At 40.7% G+C, this 21,686-nt stretch overlaps 3 protein-coding genes across 3 annotated transcripts; 1 reads left to right on the forward strand and 2 right to left on the reverse strand.

Annotated features, from left to right (window-relative positions):
• Nucleotides 1-247: 247 nt before the first annotated feature.
• uba5 (ubiquitin-like modifier activating enzyme 5) lies at nt 248-3,455 on the reverse strand. Its single transcript, XM_079180976.1, has 12 exons — nt 3,188-3,455; nt 2,999-3,044; nt 2,621-2,710; nt 2,399-2,508; nt 2,221-2,307; nt 2,050-2,134; nt 1,855-1,959; nt 1,604-1,731; nt 1,381-1,516; nt 1,198-1,276; nt 983-1,089; nt 248-765 (listed from the first exon to the last, which is right to left on the reverse strand). Exons 1-12 carry the CDS (start codon nt 3,331-3,333, stop codon nt 688-690), a joined length of 1,197 nt encoding a protein of 398 aa, XP_079037102.1. The 5' UTR covers nt 3,334-3,455; the 3' UTR covers nt 248-687.
• A 254-nt stretch (nt 3,456-3,709) lies between these two features.
• acad11 (acyl-CoA dehydrogenase family, member 11) lies at nt 3,710-21,670 on the forward strand. Its single transcript, XM_079181689.1, has 20 exons — nt 3,710-3,894; nt 4,002-4,101; nt 4,716-4,841; nt 5,076-5,237; nt 5,344-5,508; nt 5,589-5,730; nt 5,901-6,022; nt 6,260-6,366; nt 6,828-6,939; nt 7,420-7,497; nt 8,330-8,468; nt 8,838-8,945; nt 9,767-9,865; nt 18,067-18,136; nt 18,795-18,880; nt 19,000-19,071; nt 19,305-19,459; nt 19,620-19,736; nt 21,123-21,232; nt 21,355-21,670. Exons 1-20 carry the CDS (start codon nt 3,770-3,772, stop codon nt 21,467-21,469), a joined length of 2,310 nt encoding a protein of 769 aa, XP_079037815.1. The 5' UTR covers nt 3,710-3,769; the 3' UTR covers nt 21,470-21,670.
• Nucleotides 12,751-16,393, reverse strand: ackr4b (atypical chemokine receptor 4b). The gene is made up of 2 exons (XM_079181690.1): nt 16,016-16,393; nt 12,751-14,081 (listed from the first exon to the last, which is right to left on the reverse strand). The coding sequence occupies exon 2, from the start codon at nt 14,073-14,075 to the stop codon at nt 12,963-12,965; it is 1,113 nt and encodes a 370-aa protein (XP_079037816.1). The 5' UTR covers nt 14,076-14,081; nt 16,016-16,393; the 3' UTR covers nt 12,751-12,962.
• Nucleotides 21,671-21,686: the final 16 nt, after the last annotated feature.

Raw genomic sequence — 21,686 nt, forward strand, 5'->3', positions numbered from 1 at the left:
AAAGGATTGTAAGGGATTGGCCAAAACCAAGATAGTGCCATATGTTAAAGTACAATGGAGTAATGATTTGTTGTTTGACGGAATGTATGTGAATCCCAACACATTATTATAACTTAAGTTTTTTAATATATTTGTGTATTAATGTAATGTTATTATATGTAAAAGCTGTACAGGACAACACAAATCACATCCAATATATCAAGAGGATTGTATTCCATCTAATAAATACTTAATTATGACAACTTAAACATGTTTAAATGTTTTAATCTGTTGCAGCAGATGGTTTTTTTTAAAGCTGAGTGAATGACACATACATTAAAAAGGTAGGCAGAAAACGCATTCGCTAATCAAAACCGTAGAAAACACACATTGTGACAATGTTAATGCACTACAGTGATATTATCTTAGGTTTGTATACATTTCATTAGAGACTGTACCAACTCCAAGTGCTAAACACCTTCCTAGTATGTCAGCAAATTATAAATTTGACTGGACTGGTTTTGCAAATGGTGTTGTGTGAAATGTCATCAGAAGCACTTTTCATGCATTTCCGTTCTTTAGCTCAACTCTGTAATTGTTTATTTATTAAGTAGCTTTTTTATGAGGATGCTTGTTATCAAATAAACCAATGGAATAGACGCATGAGAAAAAGCAAGTCTTCTCTGAATAGCATCTTCAGATTGTTGCCTACAACTTTCTCATCTGAGCCATCAAGTCTTCTAGGCTCTGTTCAGTCTCCCCCACGGTCTCCCCACGTTCTGTCTCCTGGTCCAAACAAGACAAAAAAAATATTGTCAGAATTAAGTTGAGGTCATCCGTCACAGTGAATATTTCATTTACTATTGCAATTTTAAACTTTATGCTGCATTCGTCAGAAAAAAAAAGGTCGGCAATAATCTTACATATTTTAGATTAATGAGCTCAAACATGTAAAACTATCAGTTAAGCCTTTCAAAGCTGTTTTGTGTTACCAAATACTAACCTCAACCGGAATGGTGTAAGCCACGGTAATGCCTTCTGGGAGGTCAGGCACAGCGCCTGAAGCAGCCTGTAACTCTGCGTCAGTCACTTCTGATACTAGTTCAATACCTGCACGGTACAATTGTGTGTGTGTTAATACACATAAGACAATATACTGTATTGTACAAAGACAGATCTGACACTGTTGGATGGAATAGTTGTTTGTTGCACGCTCACCCCAATCATTGTCCTCGTGTACGACCTCCTCCTCCTCCTCCTGTACAGCTTCAACCTTTGGGCGCTCCGCTTCTTTCTTCTGAAGTGAAGCATTCATACAGATAGACACGGTTAGCTTTCCCAACTGGTGCGGCACCGTAAACAAAATGGGCTTTTGGCAGATATTGCATTGCAAGCACACACCTTGTACTCTTCCTGTTGTCTCCTGCAGTAGTGGTCGTTACACTGGGGGTTGGGTTTCATGACCATGGTGGGGAAGAAGTCCTGCATGGCGTTGTAGCCTAGATAATAACTGACGGTTCCAAACTTCAACAGAAACCTGAAAGACCACAATATTTACCTTTAACTATACAGGCAGTCCTTCCACCTTTAGGTTTCCCAATGCCCGTAAATAAATATATCTTACTTTAGGACATTTTGCACCAGGAGGCCTGCGACCACGCCCATCGTTGTTGGTAAGCTGGCAGCACACACACCGTCTCTTTTTAGGGTCTTCTCATCTATTTTCGCTGCCACCACCAGAGGAGGAGCACACTATCAAAGGATATGACACTGTAACTATTACAATTGTTTTTCCCAGAGGGCAATGTTGTTCAAGTATTGCAGAGGGTGAACATCTTTTCAGTGTAAAGCAAAGAGGTTTGTGTGTGGACATACAGCGAAGCATGCCGTCTCTCCGGGAATGATGAGCTGGATGTGTCCTGATACAGCGTTCTCACTGACACCAGACTCCATCCAGATCTGACCGAGTTCATTACAGGCCTGTGACAAACAAGACAAGATGAATACAATCTGCAAAGGTAACATGTACAAAGCACAGTGTATAACATGTTGAGACAGTGCTGCACTTACTGTATTGATAGCCATTCTGGCCTCATAGTTGTCCACACAGCTCAGGATCAAATCCACCGGCTTCCCTTCTTCCAGCCCTCCATAACTGAGCAGACACAGAACAATCTGTTGTGAAGGATTGTATCACTAAGGCATAGCAAAACTAGAAACTGGAGAGTAGGAAATGCTCACCTGATGCGCTCCATAAAATGTGTAAAATTGTCCATTGTGGTGATATTGTAGTTGTGGGTTTCGAATGACACATCTGGGTTGATGTTCCTGTTGGGTAAATCGAGTAACATGTAAGCAAAAATGAACTTAATGTCTCTATTTTGCGGGGGAAATTGGATTACTTTAAACAATAGTATACCTGAGTGTGTGTTCTGCAGCTTCCACTTTACTGAGGCCTGCCTGGTGAGGCTGGAAGAACAGTCTGTTCATATTGGCCAGCTCTACTTTATCGTAGTCAAAGAGGAGCAACTGTGATGGCGCAAGCATAGACAAGATTGGGGGAAGCACCGACAGCGAATCTACTGCACAACATGAACAGGTACAAGGCAATGTAGAGGAAATAAGAAAAAGGTTGTATTACCTTACCAATGCCACATCTAGTGAGCATTTCAGCTGTCACACTGCCAACTCCCCCAACACCAACCACAGCAACTGTGAATGTCCGGATTTTCTGTCAGGATATTGCAAGATGATTATTTTATTATTGTAATAGCACAGGTCACATGGTCTTTAAAAACACTTAACCTTAAGGATGCCCATGTGAAAGTTTGTATACATCCACATTTCAACGTACTAAAATGCACATTGGTATTAATATCCACTATGTTTTTGAAATTGATATAGACTTGAAGAACAATGTCTGTTCTTCCACAGTTTTAGTATTACCTTAGTATAATATTGTGATAAATTCAGCAAAATCAAACTGCAGTGAATAAAGAACAATACTTAAATATCATACCTCATAATCTTCCACGATGCCCATTCTCTTTAAAGCCATTAGACGACTGCAATGACAACACAGCTGAGGTTAGCGGTCTATGAAGTACCACCATATGGGATGAGTGAGTCATAAGGCGTAGCCTCTTAGCGCTAAGATCGGCCCGGACAAATTCTGTCAAAAAACAAAATGTATAAAATACAAAGTCACCTGTATGGGTTGGAATCCACAACCTCGGCGCTCATCTTGTCAATCTTCGGTCTGTGTAGTTCCACGGCACACTGCTTCTGCTTACACTTTATCAATTCATTTTCCAACTCTCTCACCCGCAGCTTCAGTTCCTCGACTGTCGCCATCAGGAGAACAAATATCTCTAAACAATGTAAACGAAATATAAGTAATATTGTAAATAACAATAAAGCAAATGGTCAAACTAGACGGCTATATATCGGTACGGTAGGTACACGTCTTCAGAACTCAAATCAACTGTCAGAATGTGTGTTCCCGTAAATAACGTCCGTGTAGAAAACGAGTAACGTTTGCGAATACCTCAAATTGTTTCTACGTTATTAGCTGATTATTTCAACGGTTTACGAGGACATGGACTGGCTGTTAAATTATTTATATCCATTAGGTTTCTTTTAAACTAAAAATATTTGTAAGATACAAATGCTTTTTGAGGATATTACGTCAGTGTGTGCAGACGTAAATGGTCCGACCACCATTATCAACAATGCGAAAGTTAACCCAACAACGCACCTGGAGATGATTAATCCACTCGTTAACTGAGCCATGGAGGAGCTGACAACTTCTGTTCGACAGCAACATCAATTCAGTGTTGGCGGACTGCAAAGATATCTGTCTGTCAAGTCACAGACCGTGTCGAATAATGACACGCTCACTGTCAGACAGTATAGGTAACGTTAGAATAAATAAAGCTGGTTTGTTGAATTTAAAGCTAATAGTGTAAATATCAGGTTGAGCTTACTGTTAACTCGCTAACAGCTTCCTGTCGTCTTTTCAGCGCTGGTCAGTCAAACCCAACCTTCCTAATCCAAACTCCCTCAAACAGTTATGTTCTGAGGAAGAAACCTTCAGGTGAGCTGCTGCCAGGAGCTCACAAGGTAAGAAGAACTAGTCTAGGTCTGACTCATAAATAACTTTGGTCAATAAAATGTTCAGGCAGCGATCAAAGCTGCATGTGTACGTTTTCTGTAACTTTTCTACAGATGGTCATTCCCACAGGATTTTCCTTGAACATCTTAATAGCAATATAAAAAAAGAAAAATGTCATTCCCATATTTATGTGTTGTTATTGTCAGTTCACAAGTTTCACTTTTTTTGCATGTTCAGCTGAGCTGTTGTGCACTGATTGTAACCAACTGAATATTGTCTGCATTTCTATTATAATTAATACAAAAGTACATCCTCCTTTCCCAGAAGCTTCCTATGGATTTGCAGTAACATATCAGTATCTGTGTATGAAATTATTTGGATCGTGTGGGACCTGTGAAAAACCATGTCATTATCTTAAGGCCTACAGTGTGGGGGGTGATCTATTTTTTTTGTTTTTTTTCGTTGTCCTTATTTTCTGTTATTTTGTTCCTATTTATTTGTAAATTCTGTGTATGTACGTGGAGAGCAACGAAAAACCGGAGTCAAATTCCTTGTATGCGTACATGGCCAATAAAGCTGATTCTGATTCTGAATGGTGGACCTTTTGTGACTTTATTTATAGGTGGACAGGGAGTATCGGGTGCAGAAGGCCCTGTTCTCTGCTGGATTCCCTGTACCTCAGCCTCTGTTGCACTGCACTGATGCTGAAATCATTGGAACAGAGTTCTACTTAATGGAGCATGTGAGGGTAGGTTTGTGCTACCAAGACCACATTTCACAGTGCCGCTGCATCTAATATATTTATTGCTGTTTTGCTTAACCTTTGCTCTATATTCTAATGATAAAAGATGAAACTTGGACTCGCCAGCGTTCGCTTGCTGTCACGCTGACTTGACATACCTGATTTGAAGCCCAGGCTTCTAAATACATACTCTACCATCCTATGAAACAATACTCTTGCTTATCCATGCGTATTGAACAGGGACGTATATTCAGGGATCTTCGTCTCCCTGGAGTGAGTGCAGCAGAGAGAGCAGCTCTATATGTGGCTGCAGTGGAAGCGTTGGCAAAGCTACACTCACTGGACCTGGCATCACTGAACCTTGAAGGCTATGGAAAAGGATCAGGTTACTGCAAGAGACAAGTGAGCACAACACCGTGTACTCATCAAATCAAGATAATTCTTCTTTGAGGAAAAAAAAAAAACAGTCAGAGTTGTGATATTCTAAAGTGGCTTTCCATCTCAAAAGGTGTCCACCTGGACAAAGCAGTACACCGCAGCAGCCCACAGAGACATTCCAGCCATGAATGAACTGTCTGACTGGTTGATGAAGAATTTGCCAGCCGCTGATAACGAGGTCACGCTTGTCCACGGGGATTTCCGATTGGACAACTTGATATTCCATCCAAGAGAGGTAAACCTTCTGAAACGATTACGCTTACCTATCTGCTTCAAGTGACTGTAATGCTTTAAAAGTGCATTCGATGTCATTAGGCACGTGTGATGGCAGTACTGGACTGGGAGCTGTCTACCACTGGGCAGCCCTTGGCAGACCTGGCCTACTTCCTCATGCCTCACTTCTGGCCTACAAGCATTAACATCAGCAGCACAATGGGCAGCTTAAAAGGAATAGAAGGTAGCAAACAAATAACAACGACAGAACAACGAAAACAGAACAGTGCTCACATAGATGGACATGCTTTGCTCCAACATCTTTCCATAAAAGTACATGTGCATAGACATAGCATCTGTTCTGCAAATTTATTTTGGCTTCTCTGCCCCCTTGTCTCTCCAACCAATGAGCAGGTATCCCAACTGTGGGAGACCTGATCTCCATTTACTGCCGGGTCCGGGGGATCCCGTCTGCTTTGCCACAGTTGAATTTCTACCTGGCCCTGTCTGTCTTTAAAATGGCAGGAATTGCACAGGTTTGTATCAATTTATATACAAAGTTCAACTCAAATTTTTCCCCATTTACTTTTTCTTTTTCTAATTGTCAACTTAAATTAAATTCTAACTGTACCATTACATTGTTGGGGTTCTTCAAATGTCCCATAATGGATTGGTATTGTCTCCTTAACTAGAGAAGGACCGAGATGGATCTGGTTAGCTTTTAATGTCATATTTATCACTCCCCTTTATTTACCTTTTTCTTTTCCTATCAGGGGATCTATGCACGCCACCTACTGGGTAATGCCAGTGCTCCCAATGCAGCACAGTTCGGCCAGTGTGTGGAGCCCTTGGCTAAGATGGCCTTGCAGCTTGCACAGAGGTATGTTGGCTGCTAGAGTTGTGTAAGACGATGCTTGTGGTTGTTTTTACATGTGTTTCAATGTATCGGTACAGTGACTGAACAATTCCTTTCAAAAGATACTAGATGTTTGTGTTGGATCTGGGCTGTAAACGGATATCTGAGTCATACAGCATTTGCTGGTGTAACTTTATCCGTAAGCTGTCACAGATTCAGACACCCACTGAGTTTGATAGAAGTTGATGAAAGTACCTAGATTTTTTTTAGAAGGCATTCATTTCAGTAATATGCATTAAATAAGCAGTAATAGAGTTTGATATATTCCAAATAAGACAGTCCAAACTCTTTGTTGTCGGCCAGAAAACTGACTGATTCCACCTGCTGACTAAATTTAAATCCACAACGGTTGGAATGTGGCATCCAGCTGCTGCTTCCGATGTTACCTGTGGACTTTTTATTATGTGAGATGTGTTTCTTGCCAGGTCTGACACATGTCCAACAGTAGATGGTCTGTTCCTCCAGACGCCTAAAGGTCAGGCTGTTCTCCAACAGGTCAAAGACTTCATGAGACAAAACGTGCTTCCTGCTCAGGAGGTCAGTGCCGAGAGCTGCCGTGAACATAAGAGAGATTTGTTTGCCCAGATGGACTTTTACTTTCACATGAAAGGCTTTGACGGAGCATACCAGTTCATTCATGCAATCGGGATTCATTAATTCGAGTGAGAAAACAAGGAGTCTATTGATTACATGAATTGAATTGCACGCATAATTATCACCATTGGCTGGGCATCATAGCAATCTTAATGCAGTGCAGCAGTTTTAAGGCTAAGAGAGCAGTGGGCATTTGTTTTTTTTTGTGAAACATAGCCACAGGTTAAATAGATTTGTTTCTTCTGTAGAAATACCTTCAGAAGTTACTACATTAACACAGCTTAAAGTCTCAAAGGTTTCAGAATTCCTTCTTATATGTTACATGTTTCCATTGATGAAGAGAGTGCAGAAGTGACATTAGAGTCCAAAGGAAATGGATTGATTTAGGCAATACTGTGTCAAAACTGTTGTTTTTTTTCCCAGGAAGTTGCAGAGTACTACTCCAAACACGCTCAGTCTCCACAGAGGTGGCACACCCCCCAGATAATACAGGATCTAAAGGTGTGTAGTAAAAACCTTTCCCTTTTTATTTCATTTGGTGGCCACATTTCTTTTTCAACAGAGACTTGTACAAGTTACCACTACAAATACAGACACAAATATCATACATCAGAAAACAATGCAGTTATTACGAACAAAATATAAATCACATGGGTTAGAGAATAACTAACATATCTAACTAGAACAACTCCAAGAGGTGTCTAAACTTTGCACCTCCCTTCTGAGTCATCCCTGCACCGCAGTCCATTAACTGTTTCAATTATATAATGAATACAGTTATTTGTGTCTGTGCTGAGTCACTGCACTTTCTTAAGCCCTGCTTGTCGTCACTTGCAGTTAGCGCATGCATATACACTGTAGTGAAATGCATTGGGATTTAACAGCTAAATGCTGTAGTAGTGTGCTGTGAGCAGAATCTTGCATGATGACTTTCAGCTGAAAATCATTTGCTTGCGTTATTATAATAGAGTGCTTATCATGTGAGGGGGAAAAAGGTTCGGCTGAGAGAAGACAAAGAACAGACACTATTATCTCAACCTTGAACTTGTGTATGCAGCTATCAGTAAAACCCAGAGAAAGGAGAAAGTCTGCTTTCTTTCTCTAGTTTTTGTTATGAGAAAATTGCTGTAGGTAGGGGAGGGTTTGTTACTCAGGATACAGACAGATTGAAATTGTTATGAGGCAGAGATTTTGCAGTGTGACTTTTGTGTAAGGGTTCCTATCTCCGTGTCCTCAAATAGAAACTTGTGTTCACAGTTACGTTGATTTCAGCTTTATTTATTAAGAACATAAAGTTGACAAGATTTTTATGGTAACATGCGTGTGTTTCCAGGTGAAAGCTAGGGCGGCGGGGCTGTGGAACCTATTCCTGCCTGTAGTCAGCGGGCTCAGTCAGCTGGACTATGCCTACATTGCAGAAGAAACCGGGCGCTGCCTCTTTGCCCCTGAAGTCTTCAACTGCCAGGCTCCGGGTAACACATCCTACATGTGGTCAAATGTTTAGATGATATGGAGGCGATTGACAATAATGGACTATAATTACAGTACATAACGAACATGCTCTGTATTTCCTCTAGAATCTCATGTTCTGGATAACATCCTCTGTAGTCAAGTAAAATCCTCTCCAAATGTCAACCTTTCAGTCTTGTTTATATCATGACAACAATGCATTCCTTTAATATATTCACAGGGATTAAAACATAAAAATACCTAAAATTAGCGCCTAAAGGTATTTATTCGTCAGATTATGTTAAATAGATTGTTTTCAGTCCTAAAGAGCCTATTAAAATGTAGCTCATGATATCCTGGAAGACAGTGTGTGGTATGATGTTTCTCCCCAGACACAGGAAACATGGAGGTGCTCCACATGTTTGGCAGTGAGGAGCAGAAGAGTAAATGGCTGGAGCCTCTGCTCAAAGGAGAGATCCGCTCCTGCTTCTGTATGACAGGTATTTCCATGACCATGCCCTCCTGCGTCACTTGACGACTTTCAAATATATGCTTCATGTCACGGGTGACTGTTCTTCACAAAAGGCTGAACAAGGAAAACATACCATATTCTGTAGAGTCAGTGGAGAACATGTAAGGAATGTTATTTTAGAGGTGGGAAATAAACAGTGTAGACTTGAGGCAGCGTCTCAAAACACTGACTGTAAGTCCCCTCCACAAGGTACTGATGAAGTTAAGTTCTCAAAATATGTGTTTTATATGCATTTTGTTTGTCAAACTTTCCAGTAATGGTTCTGGTCTTAAATGAGCCCGGTAGCACGGTTGTTTCCGACTCCGTAGGTTGGAAATTCTACATGCCAATAGCAAACTCAAGCTCACTCATGAGTAATTTCTCCCTGTTTACTCCCTTTGCTTTCCACTCTGCCTGTAAACAGCAGCATGCTGTTGCCCATGGTGATTACAGTGGGTGTGAAACTCCCCATTGTTTTTTCGTAAACACAGATGGTGATAAGTAGTGTTTTGGGGTCAAAAGTTTGGTCGATTTTATTACACTGGATGACAACGAAGAGGAACCTCCATCTTGTGCTGATAAAGAATCTATCTGCTGTTTAAGTGTGAAAATGGTGCGAGTGCACTTGATTTATTTTAACCACTCTGTCTGTGGTTTGAGATGGAATCCAGATTTTTGGAAAAGATGGAACAAAATGCAAAAGCTGTGGATTGGAGATGTTAACACTGTTAGTCTAATTCTCATTAGTTATTATCTTTTATTTGGTGTAAAATGTGCATGTTCTGAGTTGTCCTGTGGTCCCTTCCCCAGAGCCTGATGTGGCCTCCAGTGATGCAACCAACATGGAGTGCACTCTTTGCAGGGATGAAGACAACTTTGTCATAAACGGCAAGAAATGGTGGAGCAGTGGTATGTACATTTCTATTTCCATTGGTTTTATAAGAAAATAACTGTTATTCCACTAAAACAGTTTCATTTAGGACTAAAAACACCATTAGAGAGCTTAAGACTCAATAAAACGACAAGGAGTCATTTTATGTCCGTTCCAAACTGCAAACATGTGGACTACAAAAAAAGGGCAGATGACTTTACTCTATGACAGCAACGTTAGCTGAAGTAAAAGTTAAAAAAATCTTGGATCCAATTTCATTCTGGGAAATGTGTCAGAGCAGCTTTGGGTTGCCAGCCGGTTGGACCAGTAAAGGTCACAGATTCAAATAAAAACACACCTTTAGTGTGTGTACAACAATTCAACATTTGACCTCTAATTGGTCATTGTAAAGAATTCAAGGTGAACAAGATGGCCAAATGCCCTGGAAATAACACATATCTAATGTGTGTGTGTGTGTGTATATATAACATACATACACATTGTACGTATGTGTTGATTCTCTGACTCAGACTAATCAATGACTCATGTGTGAGTCACTGGTTTTCTGGTCTCTTCTGCTCCCGATTTGCTCTTCTAGTGAATTTGGTTTATTATCCTGTTAAAACTACTACATAATTGCATGTAGCGAACTCTGCGAATTAAGTCACTAACATTGTTAAACTAAGCCTTTTAAGTCTTTAGGGTTTAAGTGACGGTTATCACTTAAATATCCCAAATTCTCATTAGTGTAGATGTTTATTGTGCACCTCCTAAATCACTTTGAACTGAAAGATATTCCAGATGTTTCCTCTGACACAGATGTGGTCTTAGGTTTTGATTCCCACTTAAAAGGAAAACGGTGGCCTGTTGTTTTTGATGCTTTTTTTTCGAATCTGCACGGAATTCCCTCTTGTTGTTGAAAACTTAAAGCGCTATGGTTTACCAAGAATGAGCAGAATTTTTCCTTTCAAATTATTGTCTTCATGAAGTCAGTTCACATTTCATGGCAATCATTTGTCTAAAGTTGATCTCTTTTCCTTTCTCTTTTCCTTTCTCTTTTCCTTGGAAGGGATATTTCCATCAGTAGAAAATATCTTGATGGGTTGTAAGAATTTCCTCTACTGGCATGAATACATCTCTCTGTTTGGAAAGTATGGTGATCTGTTGACGGCCAGTTCCTACTTGCTGTGACTTGTGGCTGATTTTGTGGCAAACCATATTATTCAAGACTGGAAATTGGAGGCTTTTGTGCCTCTGCAGTGTACAGACACTCAATCCGATTTTAACTTACAACAAAAGAAGAATTAAACTAGATAAATTGTGAATTGAAATTCCGTTAAAGGATGATGTGCTATGGTCTCTCCTTTTTTCCCCAAGTATCAGATGTGTTCACCACCTCCTCCTCACTGACATTATAGGTGTTTCCCTATACGCTGTCCATGGCCCTTGGCAGCTTTCGCAACATGTTCTCTAAAGGAGGATCTGTGCATTTGTTTATGTTTGTACAGTATCTTTTCCCATAGAGAAACAGAAAGTTAAGACTTCTCACCTTTTGGTTTGTATGCAGTATTTCATTATGATAATTACACGGCAGTTCCCATATTCGGTTTTAGTAGTTTTTTGTATCTCCACTGCAAGTTAAACCTAATGGCCCATATTTACCTATCCACTTATATGAACCCCTAATCCAAATGCATGTAACTTCTTTGCTGTCACTTTTTCTCTAAAGCTGTCTGTGGTTAACTCTGAGCAGCTAGATGGGAGGGTTTATACTGTAGATGTTGCTATGGCAGCTCTTTGGTGTGGAACATATACAAGACTATCCTATTCACACGATAATGTCCTAAAAATGATTCCCAGACCTGCAGTCTTTTATCTTTAAGTAATAGGCGTTTGTATTTGCATACACACTTACACACGCACAGACGCTGTGCACATGTTCAACATGTGTTTTAGTAGTTGCTAGTCGAATGGAATCGTCGTACAAGTAATCACAATTTTGGTTTCCTTCAGGCAAAGTTAAGATTAAGTTAAACTATCATGTGAATTGGTGTTATAGTTAATAAGGTGGAGATGTACATCTGGGTCAGACCACAATTAATTCAAATGAAATGCAGAGTTTTTAGGATGGCTTTGTTCTTTGTTCACCTATTTAGTCATGTGACATACAACTCAATACTTGTAGTGCCTGGGGACCCTGACTCGAGACTACATTTTGGGCCACAGTTTGAATTGTCTCCAAACAAACGCACTAGTTTGTTAAAGTTCAGCTCCCACGTATCCAAGCTGTATGCCATTACAGTGGAAAGAGGATGACTAACAGGTGGAAAGAATGGTAAACAATGAAAACTTTTAACTCTGAAGATCTTAAGGATCTATCTGTTGTGAATCTGGCGGTTTTGCTAAATTAAGCTGGCCCCTCTCTGTCTTCACTGCAGTAAACAGGCTTGAGTAAATCACTGTTGAACTTGGACTGTGTCCATACCGTGATCTGACCCTATATTAGACATGCACTGAATGCATTGGGGTCAGCTTGAGCACAATGTTATATGATTGAGTACTTACAAACGATGGATAGCAATTTATTTGCTCCTTCAAGCTCATATTAAATAGAATAAAGATGAGCAGATAAAAACACCAGTCATACTTAAAGCTTCTCTAAGGAATATGCCGCTTTGTGTTCAGATTGATGACATGCAGGGGTCCTGCTGTTTGCTGTTCTCCTTGTTTGCCAAATGTTTTTTGACTCAATGGGTCACCCACTGTGCAATCAAGCCATCCTCATCCCAACCCAAAGCCACGGGATGTAATACAACAAGATGCAGATGATCTCATGTGAGGCAGCGCAGACTATAGGGTTGAATTTGATTTGTTGTGAGGAACCAGAGAAATACTCGGAGCATCTTGAGGTTCAGCTGTATTTAATTGCAACAGATTTTAGTCCATGCGTGTAACTGAAAATCTTTCTTTTATTTAACAAAATACATAACTTAAACAAAATTCATTAGTGCTTATAAACTGACTGAGTTTATTACTGTAAGAATATTATGGTTATTGATGTCTATCTCTTATGATACTGAACATAAAATATATATACATAGGTGCTTACAGAAAAATGGATACATAATTTGAGGCTTAAATAGTAAAGGTGCTGGTGGCTTGGTCTTCTGAATCAGACTGGGACTGCATTTGAGTGCGCGTCTTGAGTGCAATCTCCACTGCCGGCTCCTCGTTGACATGTCTCGGGTGTCTCCCGAGTCTCTGTCCAAGGTGCTTGGCAGCCTTGAGGACGTGTCCCCTGAAGGACGATCCGATGAAGGCGTAGAGGAGGGGGTTAATGCAGGCGTGGACCAGCGCCAGGCTCTCTGTCACTTGGACAGCTCGATCCAGACCCTTGCTGACCTCACAGTCGGTCACGAGGATGTAGATGATGTCCATCGCTCGGATCAGCTTGACCACGTTGTAGGGCAGCTGGGTGAGCAGGAATACAGCCACCACAGCCAGCAGGACACGCAGGGCTCGCCACTTTCGATTTCGCCGCACCCCAGCTGCCCGGCTCAGTGTCCGCCCTACCAAGCAGTAGCACACCGTCATGACCAAGAAAGGGAGCAAGAATCTAAGGGTCACCTCCATCAGCTCCAGGGCAGCCTTCGCAGGTCGGGCCATGCTGAACGGGTAGATGGATGTACAGGCCATCCTGTGATGGGAGTGCTTCACTGTGCTAAAATAAAGTTCGGGAATGCCAAGAAAGATGGCTACAGCCCACAACAGCCCACACACCAGGATCCACTGTATCCTTACGCAGGGACCTGTTCCAGTCCTGCCTGCAGGGTTGTGGGCTACAGCGCGGTAGCGATCCACACTGATACACGCCAGCAGCAGCATGCCACAGCTGAAGTTGGTACTGTAGAGGAAGGAGGTGAGCTTGCAGGCTATCGAACCCAACTTCCAACCATGAACGGCATCGGCTGCCCAAAAAGGCAGCGTGAAGAGGAGCAGCAGGTCCGAAATGGCGAGGTTCAGGATGCACACATCTGTCAGGGTTCGTAGTCGCAGCCTTGATGTGTAGACCACCACTACCAGGGCGTTCCCAGCCAGGCCCACCACCAGAGCCAAGGCATAGATGATCGGGAGGAAGACGCTGCCAAACGAGCGCACTGCCGCCTTGTCACACACACTGTGTTCGTGACTGTAATCATAGCTGTCATTTAAGCTGGAGTCCTCATCGTCATCATAGAAATCTGCCATTTTTGTCTGTAAAGAACAATTAAGGGAAGCATTTGTTAATTTGTTTTAAATGGGGAAAAGGGGTTTTCACTTTGCCCTTTTTTAATTGGACATGTTGTGATATGTGGTCTATTTGATCAATCCATTGCATACAAGTGTAATTTGTGTTATTTAACACAAGAGCAGATTACATTTTGAAATCAGCTGCTTCTCATTAGGAACAGGAAAAAGGGTTTTCTTTATTCTACATGAATGAAGTCTCTTCTGCATGATTTCCCTAATTTCTTAAGGCATGTCTGTCTGAACTGTGTGTGGGCTTGAAAAATCCCAGTGAACACAAAAAAGGGCAAGAGACTCTCAAAGCAACTAAACACTTTTTGAATTGAGTTTGTCTGTATTCTGTTGGATACTAGGGGATCTACAGACTAGGAAAATGTCAGCATTTACTTTACTACTTTAATCACAACCTCATTTGTTAATTAGTAATAAAGTACATAACAGAGCAAGCGTCATTGCAAACTGATAACATCTCCTAAGCATTATTTCGGACACTCGATTCACAATTGTCTGTTCTCTATTTCAATTATTTATATAGTTTTCCCTGTGGAAGACAGTCAAGCATGACAGGAAATATATGGCGTGAGGGATGAGGATGACACTAGTGCAACTAAGGTCTCTTGCCAGATTCAAATCCAGGATGTTGCTTTTACTGGTATGTGCTGGTTTTGCAGGACATCCCATTGAAGTGAGACTTTCATCCAGTATTATTGTATTGCTAATGTCCCCTCCCTGTTGTTCGCACAGTAAATACAGTATTGTGTGTATGTGGGTGTACATGGTGACTCACTCACTGTTACTCATCTCACATTGTTCACATATATTAATATCATTTCTATTTTATTCAGGGAACTGAAATAAAACTTCAAACGCATTACGTTACTCATGATATAATTCCTTGCTTAAGTATATTATACACATTTTGGCAAATCATACTCGCTGCTAAGATGACAACAGTCGTTTTTATGAAAAGTATCCAGGTTATATAATGAGTCATTATCTCCTGTTTGGGAGGAGCAGGAGTTCGTTGAAACAGATGTTCGTTGGAACATTCTGAAATATGTCGAGTATTCTAGTGCTGTCAACAGCTGCTCTTCATATGTAAGGGGTTGGAACCAGTTTTTTTAGTTTTTAATGTAGTTGTTTGGGTTATTTGGTCTCCACAAGCTATATAGAGCAAAATAATCTCGTTAAAAAGCCAAACAATTTGTAACTGTTAATATAGGCTTGTTTTACTGCTGTTTGTACAAACATTACTGATGTAAACAAACTTTTAACAGCATCAGAAAACTTGAAATTAAGAAGATAAAACTAATTCTTTGGTGTTAATCTACATTTTGAGAAACCTGTCTGTCAGTTCGGGAGTGTTTTTTTTTTCTTTTGTTTTTTTCTTTACTTTAGTGGTGTGGTTCTTTTATATTTACATTTGGATCACACACATTTCATTCATTTTATGTAGACAATCACAGGCAGAAGTTCTTTTTATCCTGAAAACTGTTGTACACACTAACAATAGCACTCATATTATTAATAATAATAATGTTAAACTTTGTTTATGACCAAAGTGTTTTAAAATGAGCAAAATGTAACACTGAGAAGACGAAAACAAACAGGGAAATGGAAGGCAAACACGTACGCTCGGCTTGTTATCATTACCCCACTATGTTTATTATAATACCATAAAATGTCCTGACCAGGACTTTGACTGTTAAGGCCAACACTAAAGTGAACCTCTGACTAACTGGAAAACAAGGCACAATACGTTTCAGTGTATATCATTGTGTAATAAATAAATGTAAAATGTAGCTCGTTTCTTGTCCTCTTCTAGTGATAGTTTGACTTGTTTTGTAGTTAATGATAAATATTGAAAGAAGTGGTGGTTAAAATTGAAAATATGTTCTTACCTTGTTTCTGTTCCTTTTTGGTGGGGTGATAAAAAAAATGGTGAGATCCTTTTTTTTTTTTTTTTTTAAATCACACACAAGGACTTTAGTGTCCTGAGGAGAAACGTTGTATGCAGCACAGGACAGAAGGGACTGATCTCCTTCCCTCAGCCTGCCCCTCCACTGCTGACACTCTGGGAGCACCTCTCCTCACCACGTAGCTCTCCATGTGTGTGCGTGTGTGTCTTTAAGACTGTTTTATGATGCAGGATAAATGGATAAACAAAAAGCCCGTAGTGTCTTTGCTTGCTCTACTGTGCAAGGCGCTAGACAAAGAGAATCTGTTTTACAATCTCGGGTAGATTGTGAATTTAATCTCTTACTCTCGATGTCAGGCAGGGAGTGCCCTGGTGGCTGCCCTTTTGTTTATGTCTGCGAGAAAAGAAATGACAAAAGGAGAATATAGAATAACATCCCGTCCCATTTACAAGGCGTATTTCTTTTGTTGTGGTTTGCTGAAATGCCGTCATTATTGGTTTGTTGTGTGTGTGTGTGTATATCGTTTACCAACCTCACTCACATTAGCAAAGATTCTGTGGACTCTACCATTCTGTTTTAGATTCTTTTAACTTTAAATTATTTAAGCTAGACGTTTTTGGCAAAGAAAAAGGTATGCCTTTTAGAAGTATGTCATACTGACATTTTTTTTTTAATGTTTGGATGTCTCTTTCTCAGGAAAACAGATTACTGGAATGAGGAGGTTTAGTTTCATTCCAGTGGTGACGGGACATGTATGGGCTTGGCTGTTGCATGACAGCAGGGCTCTCCTTATATCATGAACCATCAGACTTATGTAAGGGCTCAGAGGAAAACCCTACCTGCTCCCAAGACAAACATGCCGTCCTAGATTTGGTTTTTGAGTTGTGTCAGGTGTACATTGCTTTTGGGCTTAGTGCAAGCGTAATTATTTAATGTTTGTTTAAATTTCTGCAATCGGAGACTGAGTTTAAAGACTAAACATCTGTCAGATTGTGTTTGTTGAAGTGTTCACATGCACTCATGCTGTGATTCTCATGCTGTGAGATTATTTTCACACAATTGATATCTTGTTTGTTGCTGTCTGGTGTCCATATGTTCTGTCCTTAGGGGACAGTTTTGCCACTTCGGCAGAAATATAAACAGGAAGGCAGACCATCGGTCACCCCGTCTGTGCCCTTGGGACCCACGGCCACATTGGAGACTGTTTTTCTTGAAAGAAACTCCCAGCTAGGGAAATTCCAAAATATTCTGCATTTGGTCATCACTCTGTACACTCAAGCTATCTGGTTTTCAAACATTTATTTGCTTCCATTAAGAAACATTTCATTGAGGTTTTACGGCCTATTTCATTTGTCTCGGGGGTACACAGGAAGTAACATACAATTAAAACAGAATGAGAGAAGGCAGCTGGAACACTTAAGAAGTAACAATGAGTGACCTTTATTAATAAAATAATGATTAACAGAATTAAACCAACTAAAATGGAAGCAGTGACGTCAGTGTCTCTAAGGCCAAGAGAATAAAGAAAACCTCCACACTAACTAGAAAATAAGGAGTTCAACTGGCCTACAGAAACAAACAGAAAAAACAATACTAAGCTCCCTAACTGAGCACAAAACAGGCGAAAACCTAAATGAAGAAGTAAATGGTAGAGAGCCCCTACACAGCTTCATCAAAGTTACAGACTGGTAACCAAACCCAGGAAAGACTCGAGTAAGTTTCTCCCCAACAAACAAGATCTTCTTAATGACAAACTAAATGTCGCTGAAAGTTAAAGAATCCAACTCAGGAAATGTAAATCAACCCGTGGTGGTCTCAGCGGGCCGTTCTTGTGCCATCAATCTGTCACTGGCTCCATTCGTGTTGGGCACTTCCCAGTCAGCGACACATTGTTTCCGCACAGACCCAGGCAACAGAAGGGTTAAGAACAGAGTCGGACTGTGAAACGTTACTTATTCCATAATGGGTTCTTAGGGTTAGACAACTAAACATGAATGCAAATGAGCCCCAGCATTTCTGACTGTTCCCCGCAGGTGCTGGCAATCCCCAATGCAAAGTGGCCATTGTGATGTGCAGGAGCGATTCCCAAGGTGTTAAAACCAGGTCAGTGGAACAGTTATGAGTGGGTCTAGACGGTATTAAACAATACTTCTGATGTCATGTTTTTAACCATAGATTTTTGTGAGCAAAATTCAACTTCTACCAATTACTCTCCTGGTTTTATATTACAATGATTCTGTGCTTGTCAGTGTAGCTTTGCACTTTAGTTTAGAGGCTATTTTTCCCCATTTAAGTTTTGTTCGTTCCTGTAATATAATTGAAGTGGACTTTGGTTATGGGACAGGGTGTACCTCCCAGCATGCACTTGCATTTTAATACGTGTCACTTGCCTCGTCTTTCTGCTCACAGGTTTGGCTCACATGACAGAAAAATATACAAATGTAATCTTGTTGCAGCTTGTCCAGTCATTTGGCTGGCACGTAATTGGTTCTAATATTTAACAGCCATCAGTTGCAAGCATTTAAGATATACATAGAAAGAAAATCTAGAGACAACCACACCCATAACATGTAATACACTTTGTTCTTGTTGTATAACAAGGCACAGACGCCCAACCTTGTTTGCAAAGAGAGGAAAATAAATCAGGGCTGCAGGTTCTCACCAGCAATTGACACTTGGAAATGTATCACATTGAAAATAGAATAGATTTAAAGAAAATGATCTAACTATCATTCCTTTTAAATTATAAACTTGTTTCTAGACATGACCAGCACAGTATGATCCTCGTCCCTATGGACACAGCAGGTGTAAAGCTCGTCAGACCGCTCACTGTGTTTGGACAGGATGGTAGGATAAAGTCTGTCATTACATCTTCATGTTCAATTGATATTTTCCTGCATGCAAACATGACAAATGAACTTTCCTGAGCAACTTAACCAGTTCTTTCCTTTTGTTTCTGGGCTCAGATGCCATCCATGGAGGCCACTTTGAAGTGCACTTTGAAAACGTGCGTGTCCCTACCTGTAACATTATTTTGGGTAAGACACTGTATCGCTTTGTGTTCCTGTTTCCACTTATTTACTCACAATAGGTCTTAAAAGTCAGCACCACCTGCAAAGCCAACAAAATGAATAATTACTGAGCATTCCTTTGTGTTTGGACAATAAAGTGATGCTGGCTTCACTAGGCGAGAGAAATAATTTCCCTCCTGAGCTGATTGCTAGTTTCTGTTGTGCCTCTGGGTTCTGTCCCATTGTGTATTTGTCTCCAGGTGAAGGCCGGGGGTTTGAGATTGCCCAGGGTCGTCTGGGGCCGGGCAGGCTGCACCACTGTATGAGGGCTGTTGGAGCGGCAGAGTTGGCACTGGAGCTGCTCTGCCAGCGGGCTGCCTCCAGGCACACATTTGGAAAGAAATTGTACCAACATGTGAGCGAACATTGACCCGAGAGATTCCTGTAACTTTAATTTCAGACCTTTAGTACTGAAGCATGTATCAAGCTCTTTTCTTGTAGTGCCACCTAGTGGACATATTGTTAGATGCAGCCTGAGTAAATATGCTCTCCTCCTTGTGTTGTTATGTGTGTAGGAAGTTGTTGCTCACTGGATTGCAGAGTGCCGTCTCATGATAGACCAGACTCGACTGCTGACTCTACATGCTGCTCGTGCTCTGGATACACTGGGCAGCCGGGCTGCTCGCAAACAGGTAATACTGTCAATACTCTGTTTTGGAGATAGTAGTGTGCTGGGACCCAATTCCGTACTAAGTATATACAAATTGTCAATAGTATATAGTTGTTTTCACATAATATTGTGACTTTTTTTTCGACATGCTATACTGACTTTTTTCAACATGCACCAACCTCCCGTTGCTGGGTTAGCCTCTAGTCCCATTGTGTCAATCTTATTTTCCTGCGACCCAACGGCCGGGAGCAGACTGGGTGGTGGAATAGCTTTAGGTCCTGGCTCAGTTATTTTAGCTCTAATCTGGACTCTCCTCCTGGGACACTCAGCTTTAATGGTGTTTGTTCTGGCTGGGTGGTCGGAAGATGCTGTGGGCGATGGTCATCTCAGGTTCCACTTCACTTTATCCTATCCCCATGCTTCCTTCTTCGATGTTGATGTGTATGTCTGTCACATGCCATACGTAGTCCAGTGATTAACACGAAAAGTAAAACAAAAACTAAGCAAAGTGCATGAGAGCTCACGACTGTTGTATCTATACCCACATACTACACTGACATTTTCCCAAAAAAATTTCGACATACAATATTTGTTCTTTTGACATAATATACGATTACTTTTATACTATGACCATTTATCACCGTTTTCTCGACATACTATACTCACTTTTTTTGTTTTGACATAGGCCTACTATACTGACATTTTTATAAAATGTTTCATGACTCACTATTCTTTGACATACTATATTCTATGGCTTTTGTATGGCATAATACATAATTAAAACTAATTCCTCCAAAAGGTTCAATCAAAGCAAATATTTAAATACAAATTGAGTCTTTCCTTTTTTTAAATAACCATTCAATTTCAGACCATAAGCCTGGCTATTGATTAATTAACATCAATATTAACGTCATATTGAAAAGTCATAGTATGCAAACAAAGTGATACTAGTATGTCAGAGTCGTCTTTCCTCCCCCGGAAAAGGGAAACCTGAGCCTATCTGGCGGTGAAGGAATCTGAGCTGGTGCAGGAGGTGTGACAGTGAGAGGAAGTCTCTGCCTGTTTGTCCTTAAGCACCGAACAGCAGCTGCAGTGGCTTGCACCCTCCAGGTTGGGAGCGAGTCACTGCCCCAAGCTAGGGAGTTCAAGTATGTCGAGGTCTTGTTCAAAAGGGAGGGTAAAATGGAGCACTGTCAACTGTGATGCAGGCCTTTTACCGTTGACTGTTGAGGTGAGCTGGAAGGCAAAGCTCTCGATTTACCAGTCCATTTACGTTCCGACCCTCACCGATCAACATGAGCTTTAGGTCGTGACCAAAAGAATAAAATTGTGGATCGAAGCTCTCCGCGATAGAACAGTCTTCCAATAACCCCCGTTATTTAATTTTTTTTACTGGTCATCTTCTTAGATTGCTATGATCAAGGTGGCAGCAGCCAGGATGGCGTGTAAGGTGGTGGACTGTGCGATACAGGTCTATGGAGGTGCAGGTGTGTCTGGAGACTTCCCACTAGCACAGATGTAAGTTTACTCCCCCCTACACACACACACATGAGAATAAGCATTCAATTAATTTCACTCCTGACACCAGCATTATATATATTATAAATAAATATATTACATATATTAATATTCTTCCTCAGGTATTCATATGTGCGGACGCTACGCATTGCTGATGGGCCAGATGAGGTGCACCTCTCCTCCATTGCTCATCTGGAACTGAGGGATCAGCTAAAGAACGCACATGCCAAGCTGTAAAGTAATTCACTTCCTGTGGCCACAACAGCTTAATTGGAATTTGTTTTAACAAATTTGCATTGCTTTCCAGTTCTGACCGTCTAATCAGGAGGCTTTTTTGTAAAATGATAAGTAATTTTGCTACTAAAATAATCAAGTAATAATTGGTTGTATATATTTTGTTGCAACTGTCTTTCATTAAAAACATTAGATTCAAAGTTTCTGAATGTCCACTTCA

The sequence above is a fragment of the Pholis gunnellus genome (genome assembly GCF_910591455.1).
Source record: "Pholis gunnellus genome assembly, chromosome: 20".
Lineage (NCBI taxonomy): Eukaryota > Metazoa > Chordata > Actinopteri > Perciformes > Pholidae > Pholis > Pholis gunnellus.